At 48.2% G+C, this 19,623-nt stretch overlaps 7 protein-coding genes across 7 annotated transcripts; 4 read left to right on the forward strand and 3 right to left on the reverse strand.

Moving 5' to 3' along the window:
• Positions 1-5,421: 5,421 nt before the first annotated feature.
• TRUGW13939_09416 (uncharacterized protein) lies at positions 5,422-8,955 on the forward strand (the record flags this gene model as incomplete). The annotated part of the gene is made up of 1 exon (XM_035492538.1): positions 5,422-8,955. One exon carries the CDS (start codon positions 5,422-5,424, stop codon positions 8,953-8,955), a length of 3,534 nt encoding a protein of 1,177 aa, XP_035348431.1.
• Positions 8,956-9,946: 991 nt separating this feature from the next.
• TRUGW13939_09417 (uncharacterized protein) lies at positions 9,947-11,201 on the reverse strand (the record flags this gene model as incomplete). The annotated part of the gene is made up of 3 exons (XM_035492539.1): positions 9,947-10,669; positions 10,769-11,049; positions 11,111-11,201. The coding sequence occupies 3 exons, from the start codon at positions 11,199-11,201 to the stop codon at positions 9,947-9,949; spliced, it is 1,095 nt and encodes a 364-aa protein (XP_035348432.1).
• An 802-nt stretch (positions 11,202-12,003) lies between these two features.
• Positions 12,004-13,023, reverse strand: TRUGW13939_09418 (uncharacterized protein; the record flags this gene model as incomplete). The annotated part of the gene is made up of 1 exon (XM_035492540.1): positions 12,004-13,023. One exon carries the CDS (start codon positions 13,021-13,023, stop codon positions 12,004-12,006), a length of 1,020 nt encoding a protein of 339 aa, XP_035348433.1.
• Positions 13,024-14,333: 1,310 nt separating this feature from the next.
• TRUGW13939_09419 (uncharacterized protein) lies at positions 14,334-14,642 on the forward strand (the record flags this gene model as incomplete). Its single annotated transcript, XM_035492541.1, has 1 exon — positions 14,334-14,642. One exon carries the CDS (start codon positions 14,334-14,336, stop codon positions 14,640-14,642), a length of 309 nt encoding a protein of 102 aa, XP_035348434.1.
• A 21-nt stretch (positions 14,643-14,663) lies between these two features.
• Positions 14,664-15,866, forward strand: TRUGW13939_09420 (uncharacterized protein; the record flags this gene model as incomplete). The annotated part of the gene is made up of 2 exons (XM_035492542.1): positions 14,664-15,275; positions 15,567-15,866. 2 exons carry the CDS (start codon positions 14,664-14,666, stop codon positions 15,864-15,866), a joined length of 912 nt encoding a protein of 303 aa, XP_035348435.1.
• Positions 15,867-16,048: 182 nt separating this feature from the next.
• TRUGW13939_09421 (uncharacterized protein) lies at positions 16,049-17,224 on the reverse strand (the record flags this gene model as incomplete). The annotated part of the gene is made up of 1 exon (XM_035492543.1): positions 16,049-17,224. The coding sequence occupies one exon, from the start codon at positions 17,222-17,224 to the stop codon at positions 16,049-16,051; it is 1,176 nt and encodes a 391-aa protein (XP_035348436.1).
• Positions 17,225-17,591: 367 nt separating this feature from the next.
• On the forward strand, positions 17,592-19,428 carry TRUGW13939_09422 (uncharacterized protein; the record flags this gene model as incomplete). Its single annotated transcript, XM_035492544.1, has 4 exons — positions 17,592-17,810; positions 17,873-18,574; positions 18,635-18,991; positions 19,069-19,428. The coding sequence occupies 4 exons, from the start codon at positions 17,592-17,594 to the stop codon at positions 19,426-19,428; spliced, it is 1,638 nt and encodes a 545-aa protein (XP_035348437.1).
• Positions 19,429-19,623: the final 195 nt, after the last annotated feature.

Genomic DNA, 19,623 nt, shown 5'->3' on the forward strand with positions numbered 1-19,623 from the left:
ATAATAATATCAAGAGAATATTATTATTATTATTATTACATGCCACTGCCGCGTATTCGGGTCAACCAAGTCAACCAACTACTCGTAAGTTTCTTGGCTTTTTTTCTCTTTCCAGTTTTGAAAACGATCAGACCACGCAAGGATCGGCTGAATAACCCGGTACTGTGATGATAAATCAACAACGACTCAGGAGATCATGAAATAAAAAACAAGGCTGTCGTCATGTTTATGAGTGCATGAGCAAATGCCCAGAGCCAAAAATGGCCGGATGTGGTAAAGACTGGTCGGCCGTTGTTCCGTGGACGGTTGGCCTGAGGCGACAGGGAGACGTCAATGGTTGATAAAAATAGAAGCGCCAAGTGTATATGTTAATAATATCAATAGCATGATCATAATAAATTTAATAATATCTACCGGAGTACGGAGTATAAGAACGAGATATGGGTTCAATAACTTGGAGGCCTAGGGACATTAGGCCCAAACAGGCAAATAGGGCGAAGAAAGAAGGAAAACCAACAGAAAGCGAATGATAATACGAATACGTGCGGTACGAGTAAGAAGTACGGGCGCCGTATGCCACCGGGTAATTTTACGCGGCTTGGCAGTGGGGACGTTGTTTTTAGCGGGGGGAAAGGAGAGACAAGCCAAGGTCAGCTTGGTTCAAAATTACGGAGAATTACGCTGTAAAGATACGTGACACGACAGATCAAAACGCGGAGGAAACGGCGAAGTGGGGCAGGGCAGTCCATGATGTCATCGGCCAATTTTTTTGTGTTCCGATAACACAAGAGTACGTGTTATTATGTTACTCCGTACCGTTCCATAGCAATAATAATGGCAGGATCAGAGTCCATATTGATGCTTGAATACGGTAGTAGTACAGAATTGTCAGTCCAGGAACAGCGACACCGCCAATGAGGCAAACTGCAAAACTCAACCTTATTCGGCGCCCGCCGTCGTCAGCTCGTCGGCTTACTCCGATCAGCCTTGCTGACCGTGGCGGTGCGGTCCAGCATGCTGCATGTATAATACCCACGCAGTATTATGATAGGGTTGGGCATGATGTGGCAGAGCTGATACTCAGAGCCAGCCTTGCCGTTTCAATGCAGCATATAATAGTCATAGTAATTGATTAATGGTTAGAATAAGAGCGAGTCACGCGCTCGCGGCCCGAGCCAAGCCCGCAACTGCCGGTTGCCGGCCGTTTCGCTCTTGCCTCCTGCGCGCCACGACTGGCTTGTCTCTCCTCCCATCTCATCTCACCATCCCATCACCTCATGACGCTGAGCGGTGTGCTTTCTATTTGCAGCAAATGAAAAGGAATAAATCACTGTCACAGTGACAGTGACTGTGACTGGTGCCGCAGCAACCCACTCGAGAAAAAAAAAAGTGCTGCTAGTGCTGCCCGATTGGATTGGCCCACTCATGGAGGGGTTCGCCCATGCAGGCCCCGCGGCTCAGCCTGATAACTCGTGCTGACAAGGGCGAGGGCGTGTTTGACGTGCAGGGAAGGAATAATGATTTTAAAAAAGAAAGAACGAAACAACGCAACGTCCGATTGTGGCTCAGTTCCAACTTCCGATATCGTCCCCTCCGCCTCGTGCGCGCTTCACTGGTGTTACTTCCTCCATACTCCCTTCAGGAATCGTAAAGGAAGCGGCAAGGAATGCTGTCGCCCACTTGCTGACCGCTACTTGCAAAATGTGAAGATCTGAACAGGTTCATATGATAAACACAGGCTTTTCAGAAATTCAGAAGGAGCGGTGTCAATTGGGACTGGCTCCACCCAGAGCGCGTCTCCGTGCTTATCGAGCAGCATTTGCAACGTGATTGGGCATGTCGACCCTCGGAACTTTACGATAGGGATGAACTCTTTCCTACCTAGTCATCGTCGACCATTTTTTGTGCCCGGGTGATGGTGAAAAAAGAGGGGCAATGACGGGGCACAGCCTGTTCCCAAGTTCGCAACTGGTCAAGTACGGTTTTTATGACTACGTGCTACGTAGATGACTATACTAGAACTCATCTATGTTCCCCGCATTGCGACGAGCGTGGCGCGATGATAGGGCTGCTGCTGCATCTTGCATAGGGCGTCCGCCGTCTGCCCTTCTCGAAACCTGCCTTGTCGGTCTAGTTGGGAATCCTGCAGCATGACCGGTTGCGGCGGCATGAGCCATAATAACCAATATTCTGCTGCCTGTGTTACATACGTACCGGCACTCCCGGCTTGCAGCACATCAGCGCACCTAGATATTAATAATTGATGGTATAGTACCAAGTCCGGTTGCAACGGAATCATGTGCCGAGCGGTTTGAAACGGTCTAATCGCAGGCTAGCATGTATCAGTTGGTGTCCGAATATTGATCGGCAATGAATTCTCATGCTTAGGCCTCTCTCCCCGGTTTTGTTTTTGCCAGTCGCAGAATATTAGGGACGGGCACAAAAAAGGGATGGGTCCACCGTGCTATTCTTATTGATTGACGATTAATTTCATTTCAGCGTCCCGTTCCAGTGGGAACGTCACTACGTACTACGCACTACTACTACCAGCAGTACCAGCAGTACCAATAATTACGCAGCAAGAGATCGTCTTCTTTGTCCTCCGAGTCACCGGCTTGGCTGGTTGACGAATCGGTGCATTTTATTTGTCTTTTTTTCTCTCTCTCTCTTTCATCTCTGGTTATTTGGACGATTTCTGCCCCGACACAAAGAGACAGGCAGGGCGCAGTCAGGGGCCGCCAGGAACATGAAACCGCCTCGCCGCTAGTAGCAACGTCATTTTAAAAGAAAAAAAAGCATAATAATGTACTACCAACAAGGAGGAAAAAAAAATTAATGAGGATGTTCAGGCCGGATTCCATCGTCGAGCATGATCGCCCGCGGCCATCACTGATTGGCTGGCGTCTGCAACATTCCCCAGAATCCGATCGGCCAATCAGGACCCACTCGCCGCACGTAGAATCACGTAATCTGGTGTAACGTGTAACGTGTAATACGTAATTATTACCTTGATAACAAAGGGGTGTTATGATTATTATTATACTGGCCGGTTGGGAGAGAATAATAGGAAGAAGAGGAGGATCTTGGAAGAAGGGGAAAAAAAAAAAAAAAAAAAGGGCAAGATTGGGCATCGCCTTGTTGATGTGTTGTCCGCCTATTATGATTATTTCCATCCTCCTTTTGTCTGGTCTCCCCCCAATCGCGGTCGACGTGCTTGTTCCACAGCCATCACGATTGACCACCGGGCCGCCAACCCACACCAGATTGAGATTGACCCCAAGGGAGGAATAATTAAACGACCTGACTACGATGGATTCTTTGGCCTCATCTCCATCCCTTTCCTCGGCCATGTTAATTTAAAGAGCCCGACCGCGCTGTTTGAGATTTTTTTTTTTTAGTTATTTTTTTCTCTCTCCAACTCATATTGATAAAGAGCCCACCTTGTTTGGGTCATATATCACGCCTTTTCCTAACATCATTACCACCACCACCACCACAATAGTAGTATTATTCATCAGTACTCAACCAGGGAACGTAGCACGCCAGGCCAGCCTGAGTTGCGTGGTATTAGTTGTACCAGTACCAGTACCGATACCAATACCATTACCAATACCGTCCCGTATCGGCGTATTACAGGACCGCAGTGTCGGGTACCGTCTAAATCGACTCTGCAGGAAACAACGGCCACTGAGAAAGTTTCGTGCCCGCCGCCCCCCTGCAATTAGCTGCAGTCTCTAGTTTTCTTTCTTTCTTTTTTTTTTTGTCAATCTGTCGCTGCTCAGCTGTTATTGTCTGTCGGATGCGACAGCGCTGCTCTGACGCTCTCCACCATCGATCACTGAAAATCAATTAGGAGCCCTGCTCCATCCACTATCGCCCGCCGCCCTCGACTAGCTCCTGCCGCGCCGTCGCCGCTTCCCGTTGTTACTCTATACTTCTTCCCACCACCCCTGCGACCTTTACTTTTACTACATTACTCTCTCGCACGACCCGAAAACCTCATCTCCCATCTCGCCAGTTTGTGCTCCTCGATATCCTCCGCCGCCGATTTCTGCATCTAACCCGGCCCGCGCTGTTCTTGGCTCTCTTTGTTACGCCCAAGTTGTATCCTTTGTCGCCCCTCCCAAGTTGCATGCGACGCACTTGTTCGACCCTTTTCTGGCTCTCTTGCCCCTGCCAATCGTATACACGGCGCTTTGGTCTCATTGGGGAATATCCCAGCATCCTGTCTCGTTTTTCCCCGCGTATTAAATCGACCGCGTTGACCTTGCAGGACAAGACCACGCTCTTCCTGTGAGGCTAACCTTGCATCGACATCACCAACAAACAACCCTGCAACGACCCCCCCTCGCCCGGAAAAAGCACAATTATAAAAAGGAAACAAGAAAACTAGGGACTTGACAACCCAGCACGCGACGCACAACTTGCACTACCCGCCGCGCGATCGCTGCCAACTACTTAGTTCAGTCTTTCCGCTTTGGCTCACCTGCATATCTTCGTTGCTGTGTTGGCAGCGCCGATTGCTACAGCCCATTGCCTGTCCACTTTGTCCACTTTGGGAAGGGCAACCTTTTACTCTTTCCGCTCTCCTCCACTGCCTATCGGACGCACGTCTGCTAAAAAAGAAGGAAAAAAAAAAACTAGGGCTATCGAATTGACGCCCCCCCTCTTCTTTGGCGCCCCCACACCCACACGTCGTTCCATCAATCAATCCCTACCCCGGCGCGGTCCGCTGCGTTGACTCACAGGGCTATCTCTCGTCAGTCGTCGACGGACTAGGAACTGCACGTTGACTTGGTTACGTGCATAAAAGCCGCAACTAGAGTGCTCGTCCCCCTCCTGGGTGAGCTAGCTGACTCAATTGGCTTAACTGCGCGTCTCGTCTTGTCATTGCCTGCAGGCGATAGTGCGCTGCTGCTCCGCTCCGGCTGATCGACAACAAGGAATTTCCATACAACGCCTGCCATTTGAGGAACTGATACGTAACGCAACAATCGAAAAAGAAGATAAATAAGGTCCGCACGAGTCGGTGATCTAGCAACGACACCATCGGAACGGGTGCACGACGACGGAGAAGAAGAAGAACGAAAATCCATTAATACGTCATTACAGCAAGCTGTTTTGTCCCCATCCCTCGTACAGCTATTATTACCGCCGTCTGTTTCTCTGTTCGGCGCTCTCGGGAAGAGCTTACTGCGCATTACTGCAGAAATTCCAAGATGCAGATAGCTAACCGCTGACCTCGCATTCGCTCTGAGACCTAGTTCTTTACTCTCATCGCCTAATTATAGCATCGACTTGCTTCTTTTCTTCTCCGCACAGACAGCATCTTCTAAGCAGCCTCGTCTGCTCATTCGTCCCTAGGCAGGTCCAGGTGACTCTTGACTGTCTAGCATCACCTTCAGCTCTTTCTTACCCGCAATGACCTCCGCGACTTCCTCACCTTCGGCCTTGAATGGCGAAATCAATTCCTCTTCCAAGCTACATGCATCCTCGCTGGTTCGATTACCTAAATCTCAAAATGCCGTGTCGGCCGCGCCCACTGGCACTAATCCTTCGCCCTTCTCTTCTATTCCTTCAACTGCCACAACTTCAGTCAACATCCCAACTGCCAACTCCAGTCCTACGACCGGCCCTCGAAACAGCTTCTCCAACGCATCCAGTCCGGCCGGAACCCCTTTTATCCTCGCTGCCGACAGTGCCCGTGGCCGCTACTTTCCCTACGCCTTGTCATCGCCTGTCCCTCTCGAGTTAGATGAGACCGCCGACAACATGGCCATTGCCGCTAGTCTCCCCAGTGAACAGGCTTTTGCTAGCTACAAAGGTAGCACTGCACCCACTACCACCACGAGTGGCCCTGGACTCATGCGAAGAATTTCTCGAGGTGCTGCAAACAAGCTCACCAGGCGACGTCAATCCTCTACACAGCGCGATACACGCGACCACAGCTCCGGTCCAGTGATTATGCGACGGCGAAGTGACGGCAAAGCCCACCCCCGAAATGGACGTGAAAGCATCATGGACTCGAGTTTTGACGATGAAGAAACGGAAGTCTACGAATCGCTTGGCGCCTGGGGTGGCTCCGAATCTACTAATCATATCAACGGCGAACTGACACCTGCCCCCTCTGAGGTCGGTGCGGTTGCGCCTAAAGTTGACTCTGCACTCCAGCGCGGCACTTTGTTGACCAAGGTCACCAAGAAGAAAAGCAAACAAGTTCGCTTCTTCTTGGATCTCGACGCGGCCAAGGTCCGCTGGGACTTGACCAACCCAGCCAAGCGATTCTACATTGACGACATCAAAGAAATCCGAGTAGGTCCCGATGCTCGGAACTATCGCGAAGAATACCAAATTGGCGCCGAAGCGGAAAATCGGTGGATCACCATCGTTTTTGCCGACCCCGATCGATCCAAGGGTCGCCCTGTCAAGACTATGCATTTGATTACTCCCGATGATTACACCCTGGAACTCTGGACGGCAACTCTCGAGCACATCTCGCGGTACCGCATTGGTCTCATGGCCGGCCTTGCCGGGCCAGCTCAGAGTGATGCTGTTCTACGCGCACACTGGCAACGGGGGATTTCAAGACTCTTTCCGGCCGGGTCCTCTCAGCCAGCAGAGAAAGAGTCCCTCGACCTGGCTGCCATTGAGTCTGTCTGTCAAAGCTTACACATCAATTGCTCCAAGAAAGCGCTCTACACACAGTTTGTCAAGGCCGACGTTGATTGCAGTGGCAAGCTCAATTATTCCCAGTTCAAACGCTTCATCTCCGGTTTGAAAGAACGAAAGGATATTCGACGCATCTATAAAGATCTGGCCGTTGGAAAACCTGAAGAGGGTCTCAGTCTTGAAGAGTTCCTTGACTTTCTGGAACATGTCCAAAAGGAAGATGTCGCGCACGAGCGGGATTATTGGGTGTCACACTTTGATAGGGTTGTGCGTCGCTCCCGAAGCAGGACTCCGAGTCTCAATGAGCAGAGCGAGTACCATCTGCCACGAATGAGTCTCGATGCCTTGTCGTCATTTCTTCTATCTGAAGCCAATGGAATTTACGCTTCTCACGCTCCAGAATCCCGCTTTGATCGACCACTCAACGAGTATTTCATTTCGAGTTCGCACAACACCTACCTCGTAGGACGCCAGGTTGCTGGTGCTTCTAGTACTGAGGCCTATATCAGTGCTTTGCAGCAAGGGTGTCGGTGTCTCGAGATTGACTGCTGGGATGGCTCTGATGGACGCCCCATCGTTTCTCATGGAAGAACGTGGACAACCAGCGTCTTATTTGCCGATTGCATTACTGTAATCAATCGATATGCCTTTATTTCGACCGACTTCCCTCTCATTCTCTCGCTCGAGGTTCATTGCAATCCTGAGCAGCAGCTTGCCATGGTTAAAATCATGAAGGACACGTTTCTAGAACAGCTAATTTTGGAGCCGTTGCTCAAGAACTGTGCTATTCTTCCGTCGCCTGAAGAACTGAAGAATCGCATCCTGATCAAAGTCAAGACTTGCGATGAGCCCCAGCAGGTCTTTCCTTCTGAAACTACACTTAACACCCCAAGCTTCCATGGGCGCAAACGCAGCTCGAGTACGCCATTTCTCCGCAGTTCTGGTTATGAGAGTGGCAGTATCGGCGAAATATCTCTCTCTAGCCCCCCAACCATCGGACCCTCATCAGACACAGCAATGCCGATGCCTTTTATCACCCCAGGACGGCGGTCCGGAACGACTACTAGCATGAGCAGTGCTACCGAGGACAGCGACAGTGCTCTTATGACATCCTCCAAGGCCTCAAGAAAACAACCAAAGCGGAGCAAAATTACAAAGCCGCTGTCGGACCTTGGAGTATACACCCGGGGCTACAAATGGCGTAGCTTCGGTGCCCCTGAGAGCAAATCGTACAACCATGTGTTTTCCTTTGCGGAAAAAGGTTACGAAAGCGCGACTCGCGACGTAGAGAACAAGGCCCTTTTCGAAACACACAACAAGCGTTTCCTCACCCGTGTTTATCCTGCTCCGACTCGCATCAAATCTACCAATTTTGACCCAACCTCATTCTGGAGAAGTGGTGTCCAAATGGTGGCTCTGAACTGGCAAACATATGATATCGGGATGCAGATGAACCAGGCAATGTTTGCCGCTGGAACTGACCGAACTGGGTACATCCTCAAGCCCGAGTCCATGCGCCGCCCGGCTTCACCACTGGAGTCTATTGTCAGCAAAAAGCCGGCTACCACGGAGCGGGTGCTCGTACGATTGTCGGTCAACATGATTTCGGCTCAGCAGCTTCCACGACCACGGGGTATGGGACCCGACGAGAGCATCAACCCATATGTCGAGATTGAAATGTACATAGCGGATGACCGCGGCCAGTGCATTGCTTTTGGAGAAGGCGGACAAAATGTCTTGTCTCGCAACGGCACTAACCTGGGGCTTGCCCATCGCCGACGAACCAAAACCGAGGCTAGCAATGGATTCAGCCCGGTTTTCAACGACCAATTTCGGTTGGCAGTGGAAACCAAGTACCCTGATCTTGTCTTTGTCCGCTGGAGGGTTTTGAATTCGCCAGACGGACGCAGTGCGGGTGGCAGCAATCCCGTTGAGCTTGCTACGTTTACTGCCAAACTTACTAGCCTGTCGGAAGGATACCGTTATCTGCCCTTGTACGATACCAGCGGTGACCAGTATCTTTTTTCTACTCTGTTCTGCAAAATTACTAAAGAGACCCCGGTTCCCGTCCAACGACTTGATCTGGACGAACTCAAGGCAGAGCGAACGGGAATCTTCCGACAGATTGGCCAGACGGTGTTCAAGCGAGCCTTGTCCACCGAACGAGGCCACGATCGGTCCAAAGCCGAGCGTTTTGAGGTGGAATCTGTTCGAAGTAAAGATTCACCGTCTCTTGCTCCAGTTCTTTCGACGTCTCCTACTATTCCTCCATTGAATATGTTTTGACCGAATTGACTGGCTTCTCTCTCTTTTTTTTTCTTGTCTGAATTTGAGACTTGAATATTTTCCTTTACATTTGTTGTTGTGATGTCATTATTGCGAGTTACAAGGATCGGCGTTATGTCAGATGTGTTTTTTTTTTTGTTTTTTTCTCTATCATGGCATAACAGCATTTATGAGCATCAACCAGTATTGGCAAACGAACTCGCTGGCGACAGTTCGACACCAAGTTTTACAGGTTGCAGGTGGCATCTCACTTTCGGTATTTTACGCATGGCTGACTGACTGCATTGGGTGCCGAGTCGTTGCATCCGTGAGCTGGTTGATTTATTCATCCACTTCTTTCTTTTTTTTCTCTGTTTATTTTTTTTTGTGTCCTCAAACTCTCTTCTCATTTACGACATGCCTTGTACCACGAGCGAAATTGTTATTTTATTTTTTTGTTCATATATAGATACCCATGATTTTGAGTTTATAGCTAGCTGCTTTGCATTGAATCGAGAAGTGTACCTTTTTTTTTTTCATGTATGGAGTATATCAAATGAGGCATGTATGAAAGTCAGAAGACTGAATTCTGAATGATATTTGATTTTTCATTTCAATTGCATTATTAGATATGGTCATGTTAGCATTCCCTTGTAATTTAATATGACATCTGGAAGCATCCAGGTCTGGATTGTTGTGTCAAGTTTCTTCAAATGCAACATTGAATTGTAAACCCGGATTTGTGAATAAATCTAAGTTACATGGCTAAATTATCTAACCTACTTGTCCAGTTCGACAATAATGTCAAGATGACTTCAATGTTGTGAGTAGCTTTACAACACCGGGGCAGTATAGCACGAGTATATATAGTATAGACAATTCAGTTATTGAGAGTAGTGATACAGGATAGACAACATTCAGGCTAAGCCGTATTAAAAGTATATTGAAGCCTTCTCGCTAGAACCCAATACTTTCAAGTATAACGTACGCCCTTCTTCTGTTAAGCAATGTCTTACATGAAGAACACCAGCGCAGCACTCATCAAGACCACAGCAGGGCTCACAGCAGACCCAAACATGCCCGCTGCAGCCGCAGTAAAAGTGGTAGAACTGGCAGATGCAGAGGCAGCAGACGTGGTAGTATAATTCGAAGATGTCGGAGTCGTCGCTGGAGTAGGAGTTGTAGTGGCAGTGCCAACCGCATTCGTTGAGCCTCCGGATGAAGGAGTGCCGGAACTGATACTGGTACTAGTGCTGCTGCTGCTGCTCGAGCTGGAGCTGGAGCTAGAACTGCTGGTCGAATTGGACTGCTCAATACTGGTATAGTCACCGGTGGTATCGCCATAAGTGTACGAATCGGCAGGATTATAGTTGATAATCTTGACCGACTCAACATACATAGTAAAAGGTCCCTCTGTATAGTCTGTCTCACCACCGGCCCATTCAATCGTACCCTCACCGTTATCCGAGTCTCCGCCAGCCCAGATGCCGATGCGTAGGGTCATGGGTGTCTGCGGGAAATTCTTGCCGTCGAGGGCATCCTCGTAGTACAAGGTGCGCACCAACACATCGTCGATGAACCACTCGATTGAGCTGGAGGTCCAGTTGACGGCGTACGTGTGGAAGGTGTCGCTGGGCGTGGTGACGTTGGGGTAGGTGGCGCGGTTGTACAGGGTGGTGTTGTCTTTGCCAAAGTAGTTGGTTTCGATCTCGTAGTTGTACGTGCCAATTCCTTCCTGTATTGATAATCAGTATTTTTTTTATTCGGATTCTAAACCAAAAAAAAAAAAAAAAAAAAAAAAAAAAAAAAAAGAAGAAAAAGAAATATTACGCACCCAGTCAATCTCGTCGAGGTCGTCAGACTCAAACACAATGCTACTAATAATACCAGTGCCACTGGCAATCTTCATCTTGACTTCGACATAGCCGAAAAAAAAGTAAAAGTTGCTCTCAATGGTCGGTGCATCGCCCTTTTCGTTGATGATAAAGGCCGCTCCCTGAGAAGTGCTGTTGACCGTGCCGGCAGTGGTGTTCCAACTGTCAAAGGCAGAGTCGCCGCTGGTGAAGTCGGAGAAGAAGCTATAGCTTGACAGGCCAGAATCAGAGGGGCAGGTTTCTAGTTTGTTTTGGTTAGTTGTCTGGGGCTTGTGGTTGGCATGAAAATGGATGTGCCTTACTGTTCAGGGGGTCGCAGTCGGTATACGTTTGACCTGCGACAAGCGACGCAGCAGCAAGGGCCGCCACGGCCAGTTTTGGAAAGAATGGCATTTTCAACACAAATAAATAAAGCAATTCAAGAATTGAAAAATGCTAGATAGAGTAAACGAGTGAACAGGACGAACGTGAGGAGGTAACAGGAACAACTCCAAGTTCAACATGAGATGGAACAGTCCTTATCATTAGCCACGACAACTCTCCTATTAGCCACGACAGCCAGCTATTATTAGCACAAACTACTGACAGAGCTATAAGTACGCAAAGTGAGACCATGGCTAGGCTTCGTCATGGCTGAGTTGGCGCAGGTCACCCAAGTTCGTAATACCTAGTAATACCGCTTGGTCTTAGACTAGTACGACTAGATGCGCAAACGATCGGATCAACGGGTATCACGGCGGGGCACGAACAAGCAGCTATTAAAAATTGACTGTAGCCCAAAAAAGCTTGTATGGTTGAGTTGCTAAAGACTGAGGGCGCGTCGTCCGGGGCTTGCGCAGGCGTCTTGCGCGGCCTTAACCCTAACCCTAAAGGCCGCGATGTAAAGCCGCGTCATGTCGTTGTCTCCACCGAGTCACCTTTTTTCCTATTTGGATTTCTTTGGGTTGTCACATTATTATTATGTTCAGTTTTATTAATTAATTGCTTTTTTCTGTCTAAGAATTGCACTTGTCACTCGGTAATTACTAGCTGATGCTGTTTTCGGTTTCTTGCAGTGCTAACCCTAACCCTAACCCTACCTGCCCGCCACGTAATGCGTACGAATATGAAGCCTGATTGTGAATATCAGGTTATTCTCATTCTATATAGTAGATACCACATCATAGTTTGCTATAGCAGTACATGGTTATTGTAGCTAAATTGCCTGGACCTCCACTGGTCGATACGGCTCTTCCAGCAGCCGGATCTCGTCCTCACTGAGGTGAATGCTTAAAGCCTCCCCTGCACTTTCTATTCTTTCTAAGCTATTTAATCCAACAATCGGACACGCCGATTTGCTCAAGAGCCATGCCATGGCAACGGCGCTCATACTACACTCCCTCTTCTCTGCCACACTTGTCAAGTTTGCCACAATCTTCTCATTCTGCTCACTCGAAAACCACTTGGCAGTTTTGACGTCCTGTTTTGAACGCTCTGTTTGTACGTCAAATGGCCGCGTCAGTAGTCCGCGCGCCAGAGGGCTCCAGGGAATCAGGCCGACCCCTTCCACCTCGCAAAACGGGTTGATGTCGCGCTCTTCTTCTCGGTAAAGTAGATTGTACAAGTTTTGCATACTGCTGAATCCCGTCCAGCCGTTCATCTTGGCTGTATAGTGCAGTCGGGCTAGCTGCCAGCAATGCATGCTTGACGCCCCTAGATAGTGCACCTTGCCCATCTGCACCAGATCGTGCAGAGCTTTCATGAGCTCCTCTGGGTTCGTGCGTACTGTCTCGTCAACGCGATGTAACTGAAGAACGTCGATATATGTCGTGTTCAATCGCTCCAAAGAAGCTTCAACCGCGTCGAATATGTGTTTTCGACTGAGACCCATCTGGTTTACCAATGGTCCGTCGTTCACTGCTGGATTGGGTCGAGCGTTGGAGTCGATGTCCATGACCGGGTAGAAGAGCTTGGTCATTATAACTACCCTGCTGCGGGGGATGGCGTATTTTTTCAATGCCTTGCCAACAATCACTTCTGACTGTCCGTTGGAATACGTGTTGGCCGTGTCCCACGTGTTGATTCCGCAGTCATATGCTCGTTTCAATAAAGGTAGCGATTCTTCCTCTGACAGAACCCATGGACTGCCTTTCCACGACGGGTTTCCGAATGTCATACATCCTAGAATGACCTTGGATACTTTGAGGGAACTTTTCCCTAGTCTTTGGTACTCCATTTGGTACTTCATATTGGATGCTATTCTTTCGGATTAGTTGTCAAAAGAAATATGGCTATTATGAAAAGAAGTGTTCTACATACATGGATCATATGATTGACATGAGTTCTGCTTGTATAACTTCAAGCGGTTGACGGTGTTGTCCTTTCGGGCTGGTCTCCGTGATGAACAATGTCGTGCATGGTCCAACTCCTGTTAATTTAAAGTACTCACATGCGCAGAACCATTACCCAATAGCATTCTTCCATAAAACCCCTGTTAAACTCAAACGCCAATGAATCGCTTTCCAAAGACACCCCAGACCTTCCCCGCACGGCTTTCTATCCGTAAGGCTCTTTAAGCTTCATGCCCCGCATTCAGTGGTGCACAATGTGGGTGAATAAGTAATTTAGATTGGACGACTTGCTCTCACCGGAGAATAATTAACTAATATTTAAGTTGTGTTGATTCATCATCACTTTAGATCGGGGTGCTAACCGTTATTTGATATCGGCCGTCGGCCGTGGTTGTTTGGGGCAGACTCCAGATGTCAATGTTAATGTATTTTTGAGATATTGGTAACTTTCAAACGGGGTACTAGTATCTCTTTTCCCTTGTGTGTTTGGAGACGGACCATGAGTGGCCTATAGATACATGTATTCTGCTGTTTTGAAGATTAAATTTGGAGCCTTCCATGCCGATGGTTTTTTATTAACAATAGCTCTTTTACTTTCAATGTTACCTATGTGTTACCCGATCGATGCATCCATTTGACACCGAGAGCAGTTCCGGCCGTCAACTAGTTACACAAATAAAGTAAAATATTCTAGAGGTTTATAAATAGTTTAGTCAATATATATATTTCCACCACCGTTAATTTGGAAATAGTGTCAAAAAGTTGTGGTTTTCGCGATCTAATTGGCCAAGAGCTAGCTGGGATAGGGGGTTAAGGATCAATTACTTTTCACCGCGCCGCATCGCCGCCAAATAATAATATCTTTGAGCCTTTTACTATGTAATTTGTTAGTATTTGAGCTAACTTCTTTCTATCGTCGTCGCGCCGAGCACGGCGTGGAAACTATCTTGTATTTCTATATATATTATTTATTAAAAAAATCTTATTATTTAATACCCTATCCTCTATATAGTTGACACCTAACCAAGGTAGCTACACCCACTCCTCGTGGATACTTTCACGAGCTTTGAGAACTTATGGCCATACTGTTAAGACGTCTCCTTTCCTTCGGATTCTAGCAAACACAATAAACAATTCCAATATCCTAAGGCAGCACTATGTCTTTCCTGCAGTGTCAACGCACCCTTTGCCTCCAATGAACATCCACCTGAGGATTCCCGACCAGACAGCATGGCCGCCAGACCTCTGGGAGTCATTAGGTGCCCGCGGTAGCGCTCAAATGTCAGATGAGCGAATCAAATCCTTGGGTATCACCGAGCATCTCACGCGTGCCCTGAACTCATGGTGGGAACGAGACCCCGAAGCCCAGAAAACGTACCAAAAACTCCCCTTTGGCTCCAACATAAGATGTTCAGAAATCAAAATGAAACCCGAGGATATGGAGTTCCAATATCTTCCTAAAGAGAATCTCGATGAGCTTCTTCTGACCGTAAAGGAGCTCTAATCAATGTGGGGATTCGAGCAGATGCCAGAGGCGCTTCCTATTGAAGAGCTTCACTACGAAAGACAGATTCAGACTTCCATCGGCCTTGTTACCATTGCGGATACCGGACAGCAGTATATTTTCAAAGGGCGACCGACGCCCAACGCACTCTATCATGAGATAAAAATGCTGCTGTCCATTGATCGGCATCCAAATATCATTGAGCGACCAGTAAAGCTGGTGACAACCCAAACCGATGCCATGAGTGAAGCCCGGGTCTGTGGATTTTTGTTGCCCTACTATGATAAGGGAGCTATGCAAGAAGCACTTCCTCGGCTCAGATTGCAGGGTGAATTAAAGTTACAGGACCAACTCCGTTGGTCTAAACAATTGACGGCCGCTCTGAAATATATCCATTCCTCACCAGCTCTCTTCTATTCGGACTTGAAAATGGACAACGTTCTTTTGGCACATGACGAGAATGGGAAGCTAAAAGCGGTCCTAGCTGACCTTGAACAAAGTCGCAATTTTTACAACTGGGCACCACCAGAGGTCTACTACATTGAGTGGATAGTTGAGCTTGGCGACGAAGAGGTTGCGCGCTCTGGGCTGGTCGAACACGCTGCTTACGAAAAACATGCCTTTCTGTTCCACGTATATCTCCATGTCTTCTCCAGAGGGCAATCACCAGTCCTGATCGAACAGCGGAAGTATGACAACCCACCCAATGGATGATATTTTCCGTGGTTGTTTAGCTCACCATCCAACCGAAAGTCTCACATGGTCTACTGTCTGGGGAAAGCTTTGTGTGGTGTATCTTCGAAGGCGAAGGAGATACAGACATCATATTGGACCGTTCCTTCATGATAGAGGCTGACCAACGGTTCCCTCAATTCACCACCACACCCGAACCAATTCGCAATTTTATAAAAAATTGCACTGCAGGTGCGCGAGAGTGGAAAGATGGAACCTATCGGAATTGTGCGGCGTGGAGGTCGAGTGTTCCCGCTCGGTCGTTCAGGTGTCAACTGTGAACCTACTGCCACTCTGGAAGAAACCAAGCAGGCGATCAAATCGTTCTGGCGAGGGGAAATGGAGAAAGCGGAAAGGTTTGCTTGGGCACAAATTGCTTACGCCACGAACTTGGCTCAAGAATCCGACATTGAGCTTCTGGACTATTTGCGTCGACCAAAGCTGACAGAGGTCCTGGAAGTTTTGAATGGGTTTTCTTTGCCAACGCTGTGAAATGGTTGCTTGGGAGGGTTGCTGAGCCGATTTTCTAGTTGTGGATATAACCCTAACCCTACCTAACCCTAACTCATTCTTGATACTTTCCGTGGTAGTTCTAGACTACATATAATATGTAATGATTGATATGAACTACTCTACTCTATCATGATAATATGTCAATTTCCTATATACTACCGTTACTCAAAAAAATCATCTTTAATCTGCACGTATTTAATCGTCTGCCGCCACAATGTAAATGCAATATGAATCGTTCCATCACCACCAACCACCATACTGGGGTAAGATAGCTCCCGATTTAGTTTGTCTTCACTGTTATTCGTCAGACAAAATCCATCTCCATCCTCGAGCACTCTATGCTTAAAACTCTTTCCATTGTCGTCACTCCAGGCAACGCACAGCGGAGCTCGAGGCGCACCCCAAAATGCTTCTTTCCCAGCATGCTTGGCGATTTGGTTTTGACGCTTGTCGTCTTCGTCGCCAATATCATCGTACAATCCCGTCCGACGTCCCTTTGCGTTCTGCTTTGAGGAGTGGTTGTATACTACCACAACTCGACCAGAAGGAAGGACATCGAAGCAGATTCCTGCGTTCGGGTTCGGCAAGGAAGTAGGTTGTGGCGCGCTCCACGAGAGTCCATCTGGTGAGGTTGAGGAATAGATAAAGTCCGCCCATCGACTGCGGTACAAACCGAGGTATGAGCCATCTCGCAGTCTCTGAATCTCCATATGCACGCATCCCGTGCTATCCGGGACTGCCGTCTCAGACCATGTCTTGCCCTGATCATTCGATGTGCGAATGGCCGAGATGTCGTCGCTTCCCAGCCATTTTTGGCCCGGGTCAACCCGGCATTTGAAAGTAGGGACTACAAATGCTCCGCTGTCCAACACGGTGATGGGCTGCCGGATAAAAGTGCCTGGTTCAGGGAAGAGGATCTGAGGGTCTTTCCAGGTGTTTCCATCATCATCAGAGATGACCCGTTTCACGACTGCGGAGTCCTGGTCGCCTCCCTTTTGAGACGTATACAGAAGCCAGAGTTTCCCGGAAGAAGGCTCCCTGAAGAGCAATGGGTTCTGCTCGCTGCGCGTATTGTCATGAGTAACTCTCACGGCCTCGGTCCAGTTTTGTTTGCCTGAGACTAGACGAGAAAGGTAAATACTGATATCGGGTTTTCCCTCCATGTTGCCTCCAAACCAGGCGCATAAAAGGTCTCCATTTGGAAGATGCAACAAATTCGAGGCGTGACACTGGATTGTTGCTGGTCGTAAATATGCTTCTTGTTGGAAATAGGGCTTTGATGCTTGACGGACTGTCCCGTCGGAGAGGCTGGACACGATATCCTGTGAGACGGCCATTCTGATGTCTTTGAAAAAAGAGGTAAAAGAATGGCACAAGTTGAACAACGCTTTACACACGTAAATGACGATTTATCAATTTCCTTTCCAATCCATACACCCCCGCATTGACAATCATCATTATCGGCGTTGTCGGCTCTGGCCCGATGAGCATCGGTGGACAGTCCGACGAGGTCCGGGGTTTCCCCACTGCTGTCTATGCTCGCGCTAGACAACCCCATGGGGATGGGCATGTAGTCTTAAATCGCCATGATGTGCCATCCTGATGGCCAGGTTTGTTTTGGAGAGTGCCTGCCGCCTTGTCTGGAGTACTATTCACCATCGCACCACCAAACCCACTCGTACAAGTCAATATTACAAGGCAAGCATGGCAGGAGGCACAAGCATTTGGGTGAGCAAGGATGCCAAATCAGATCCGAAACAGATATTCAATCTTCGGCTCCTCTTCTTGGTCATTACCCTCTCCTGGGCGGGCTGTTTCTATGGCTTTGATACCGGGAACATCGGTGGCATCCTGACGCTGTCATCGTTCCAAAAAGCCTTTGGCTTGAATGATATCCCACAAGCTGAACTTGACAATCGCAAGGTACATTCTTCACAGTATACCAGCCTTAATGAACAAAGACTAATGAGTATGTCAATGATTAGGGAACCATCACCGCAATGGTCGCCGCAGGTGGCTCAGCCGGAGCGCTCCTCGCAGCCCCAACCTCTGATTTCCTTGGCCGTAAATGGTCCGTATTCCTCTGGGGCTTGATCTTTGTGGTTGGTGCTGCTCTGCAAATGATAGCCAACTACGACGTCCTGCTTGCTGGACGCTTTATTGGCGGTTTGGGTGTCGGAGCCAGTTCGATGCTTAGTCCACAGTTTCTCGCTGAAAGCTCCCCTAAATCTATCCGAGGCTCGGTGACGGCATCCTACAATCTATTGATTATCCTGTCGCTTATGCTTGCTTTCTGGGTCAACTATGGTGTCTCGCTCTGGCCGACCGACAGCGGCGATAGACAGTGGCGGACCGCCATGGGCATTCAGCTGATTCCTGGAGTATTGATGTGTCTGACAATCCCGTTCGTCCCAGAGACATCTCGTTATCTGATCAATCACGGCAAATCAGAAAAGGGACTGGAGACTATCTGCAAACTTCGAAAACTCCCTGCCGATCATCCATATGTACAGATTGAGTACCAGGAGATCGAGGCGCAGGTGAGGTTTGAACAAGAGTGCTATCAGGGACACAGCTATTGGGTTGTGATCAAGGATATTTTTCTGATCAAGAGCAACTTGCAACGCTTAATTTTGGCCGTCATGCTATTTGTCTTCCACAAGTTCACAGGAACCGACTCTCTTAACGTAAGTATACTTTGAAGTTCCAAAAAAAAGAGGAAAAGGCTCCGAGCTAATGTTCCACAGTACTATGCACCGGAAATCTTCGCCCTCATTGGCGTCAACGGCAACAATTCGACCTTGTTAGATACGGGTGTTTATGGTGTGGTCAAGCTGGTCACAACCATCTTCTATGTTGCATATCTCGTTGACCGAATCGGCCGGCGTCGTCCGTTGATCGTGGGCGCACTTTTGCAGGCAACTGCAATGCTTTATCTCGCTTTGTACCTCCGCTTCTCCCCGACTACTAGTGATAGCGTTGGTGGTACGTCTGCTGGAGGTATTGTCGGAATCGTATGGATATACATCTATGCGTTTGGCTGGTCCTTTGGTCATAGTGTTGCTTGTTACGTGGTTGCGGCGGAAATTTTCCCAACCAGAATTGTGAGTCTTTCCCCTCAATTTTTTTTTAAATTGATAAGTTAGTGTAATAATATGTGCTGATGGGTGGGATTTTACAGCGTTCTGTTTGTATGGCATTCTGTTTCTTCATCAATTGGATCGTTGACTACGGCATCACTAGAGCTACACCCAACATGATCACCGAAATGGGCTGGGGCGTATTCCTGTTGTATGCCATGCTCACCTACACTGGCGTCGTTTTCATCTACTTTTGTCTGCCGGAGATGAAGGGCCGCTCCATTGAGAGTATGGACGATCTGTTCCAGCGGCCGTTGTGGACCATGTGGAAGCATGCATACCCAACCAAGGAAGAAACCGTCAGGGCGGGTGTTATTACAGATAAGCTACAGGATGATGAGGAGAATGAGGTTAGTAACAATAAGGACCACTCACAGGTGGCTCATGTTGAATCTGCGTAAGGTGGGTAGAAGAAGTTGTTGAACCAATTGATCATGTGGAAATATAAGAACGGACATGCTATAATGAATATGGCTATTTATATGATCTTCTCACGTCATATGAAACATTGATTATGCCTTTAGATGCCCGTGAGACTACATGTAATGTTGAGGTATACTTAATTTCAGTTGACATAATAATACCCTCCAATTCCT

The sequence above is a fragment of the Talaromyces rugulosus genome, chromosome V (genome assembly GCF_013368755.1).
Source record: "Talaromyces rugulosus chromosome V, complete sequence".
In the NCBI taxonomy this organism is placed as follows: domain Eukaryota; kingdom Fungi; phylum Ascomycota; class Eurotiomycetes; order Eurotiales; family Trichocomaceae; genus Talaromyces; species Talaromyces rugulosus.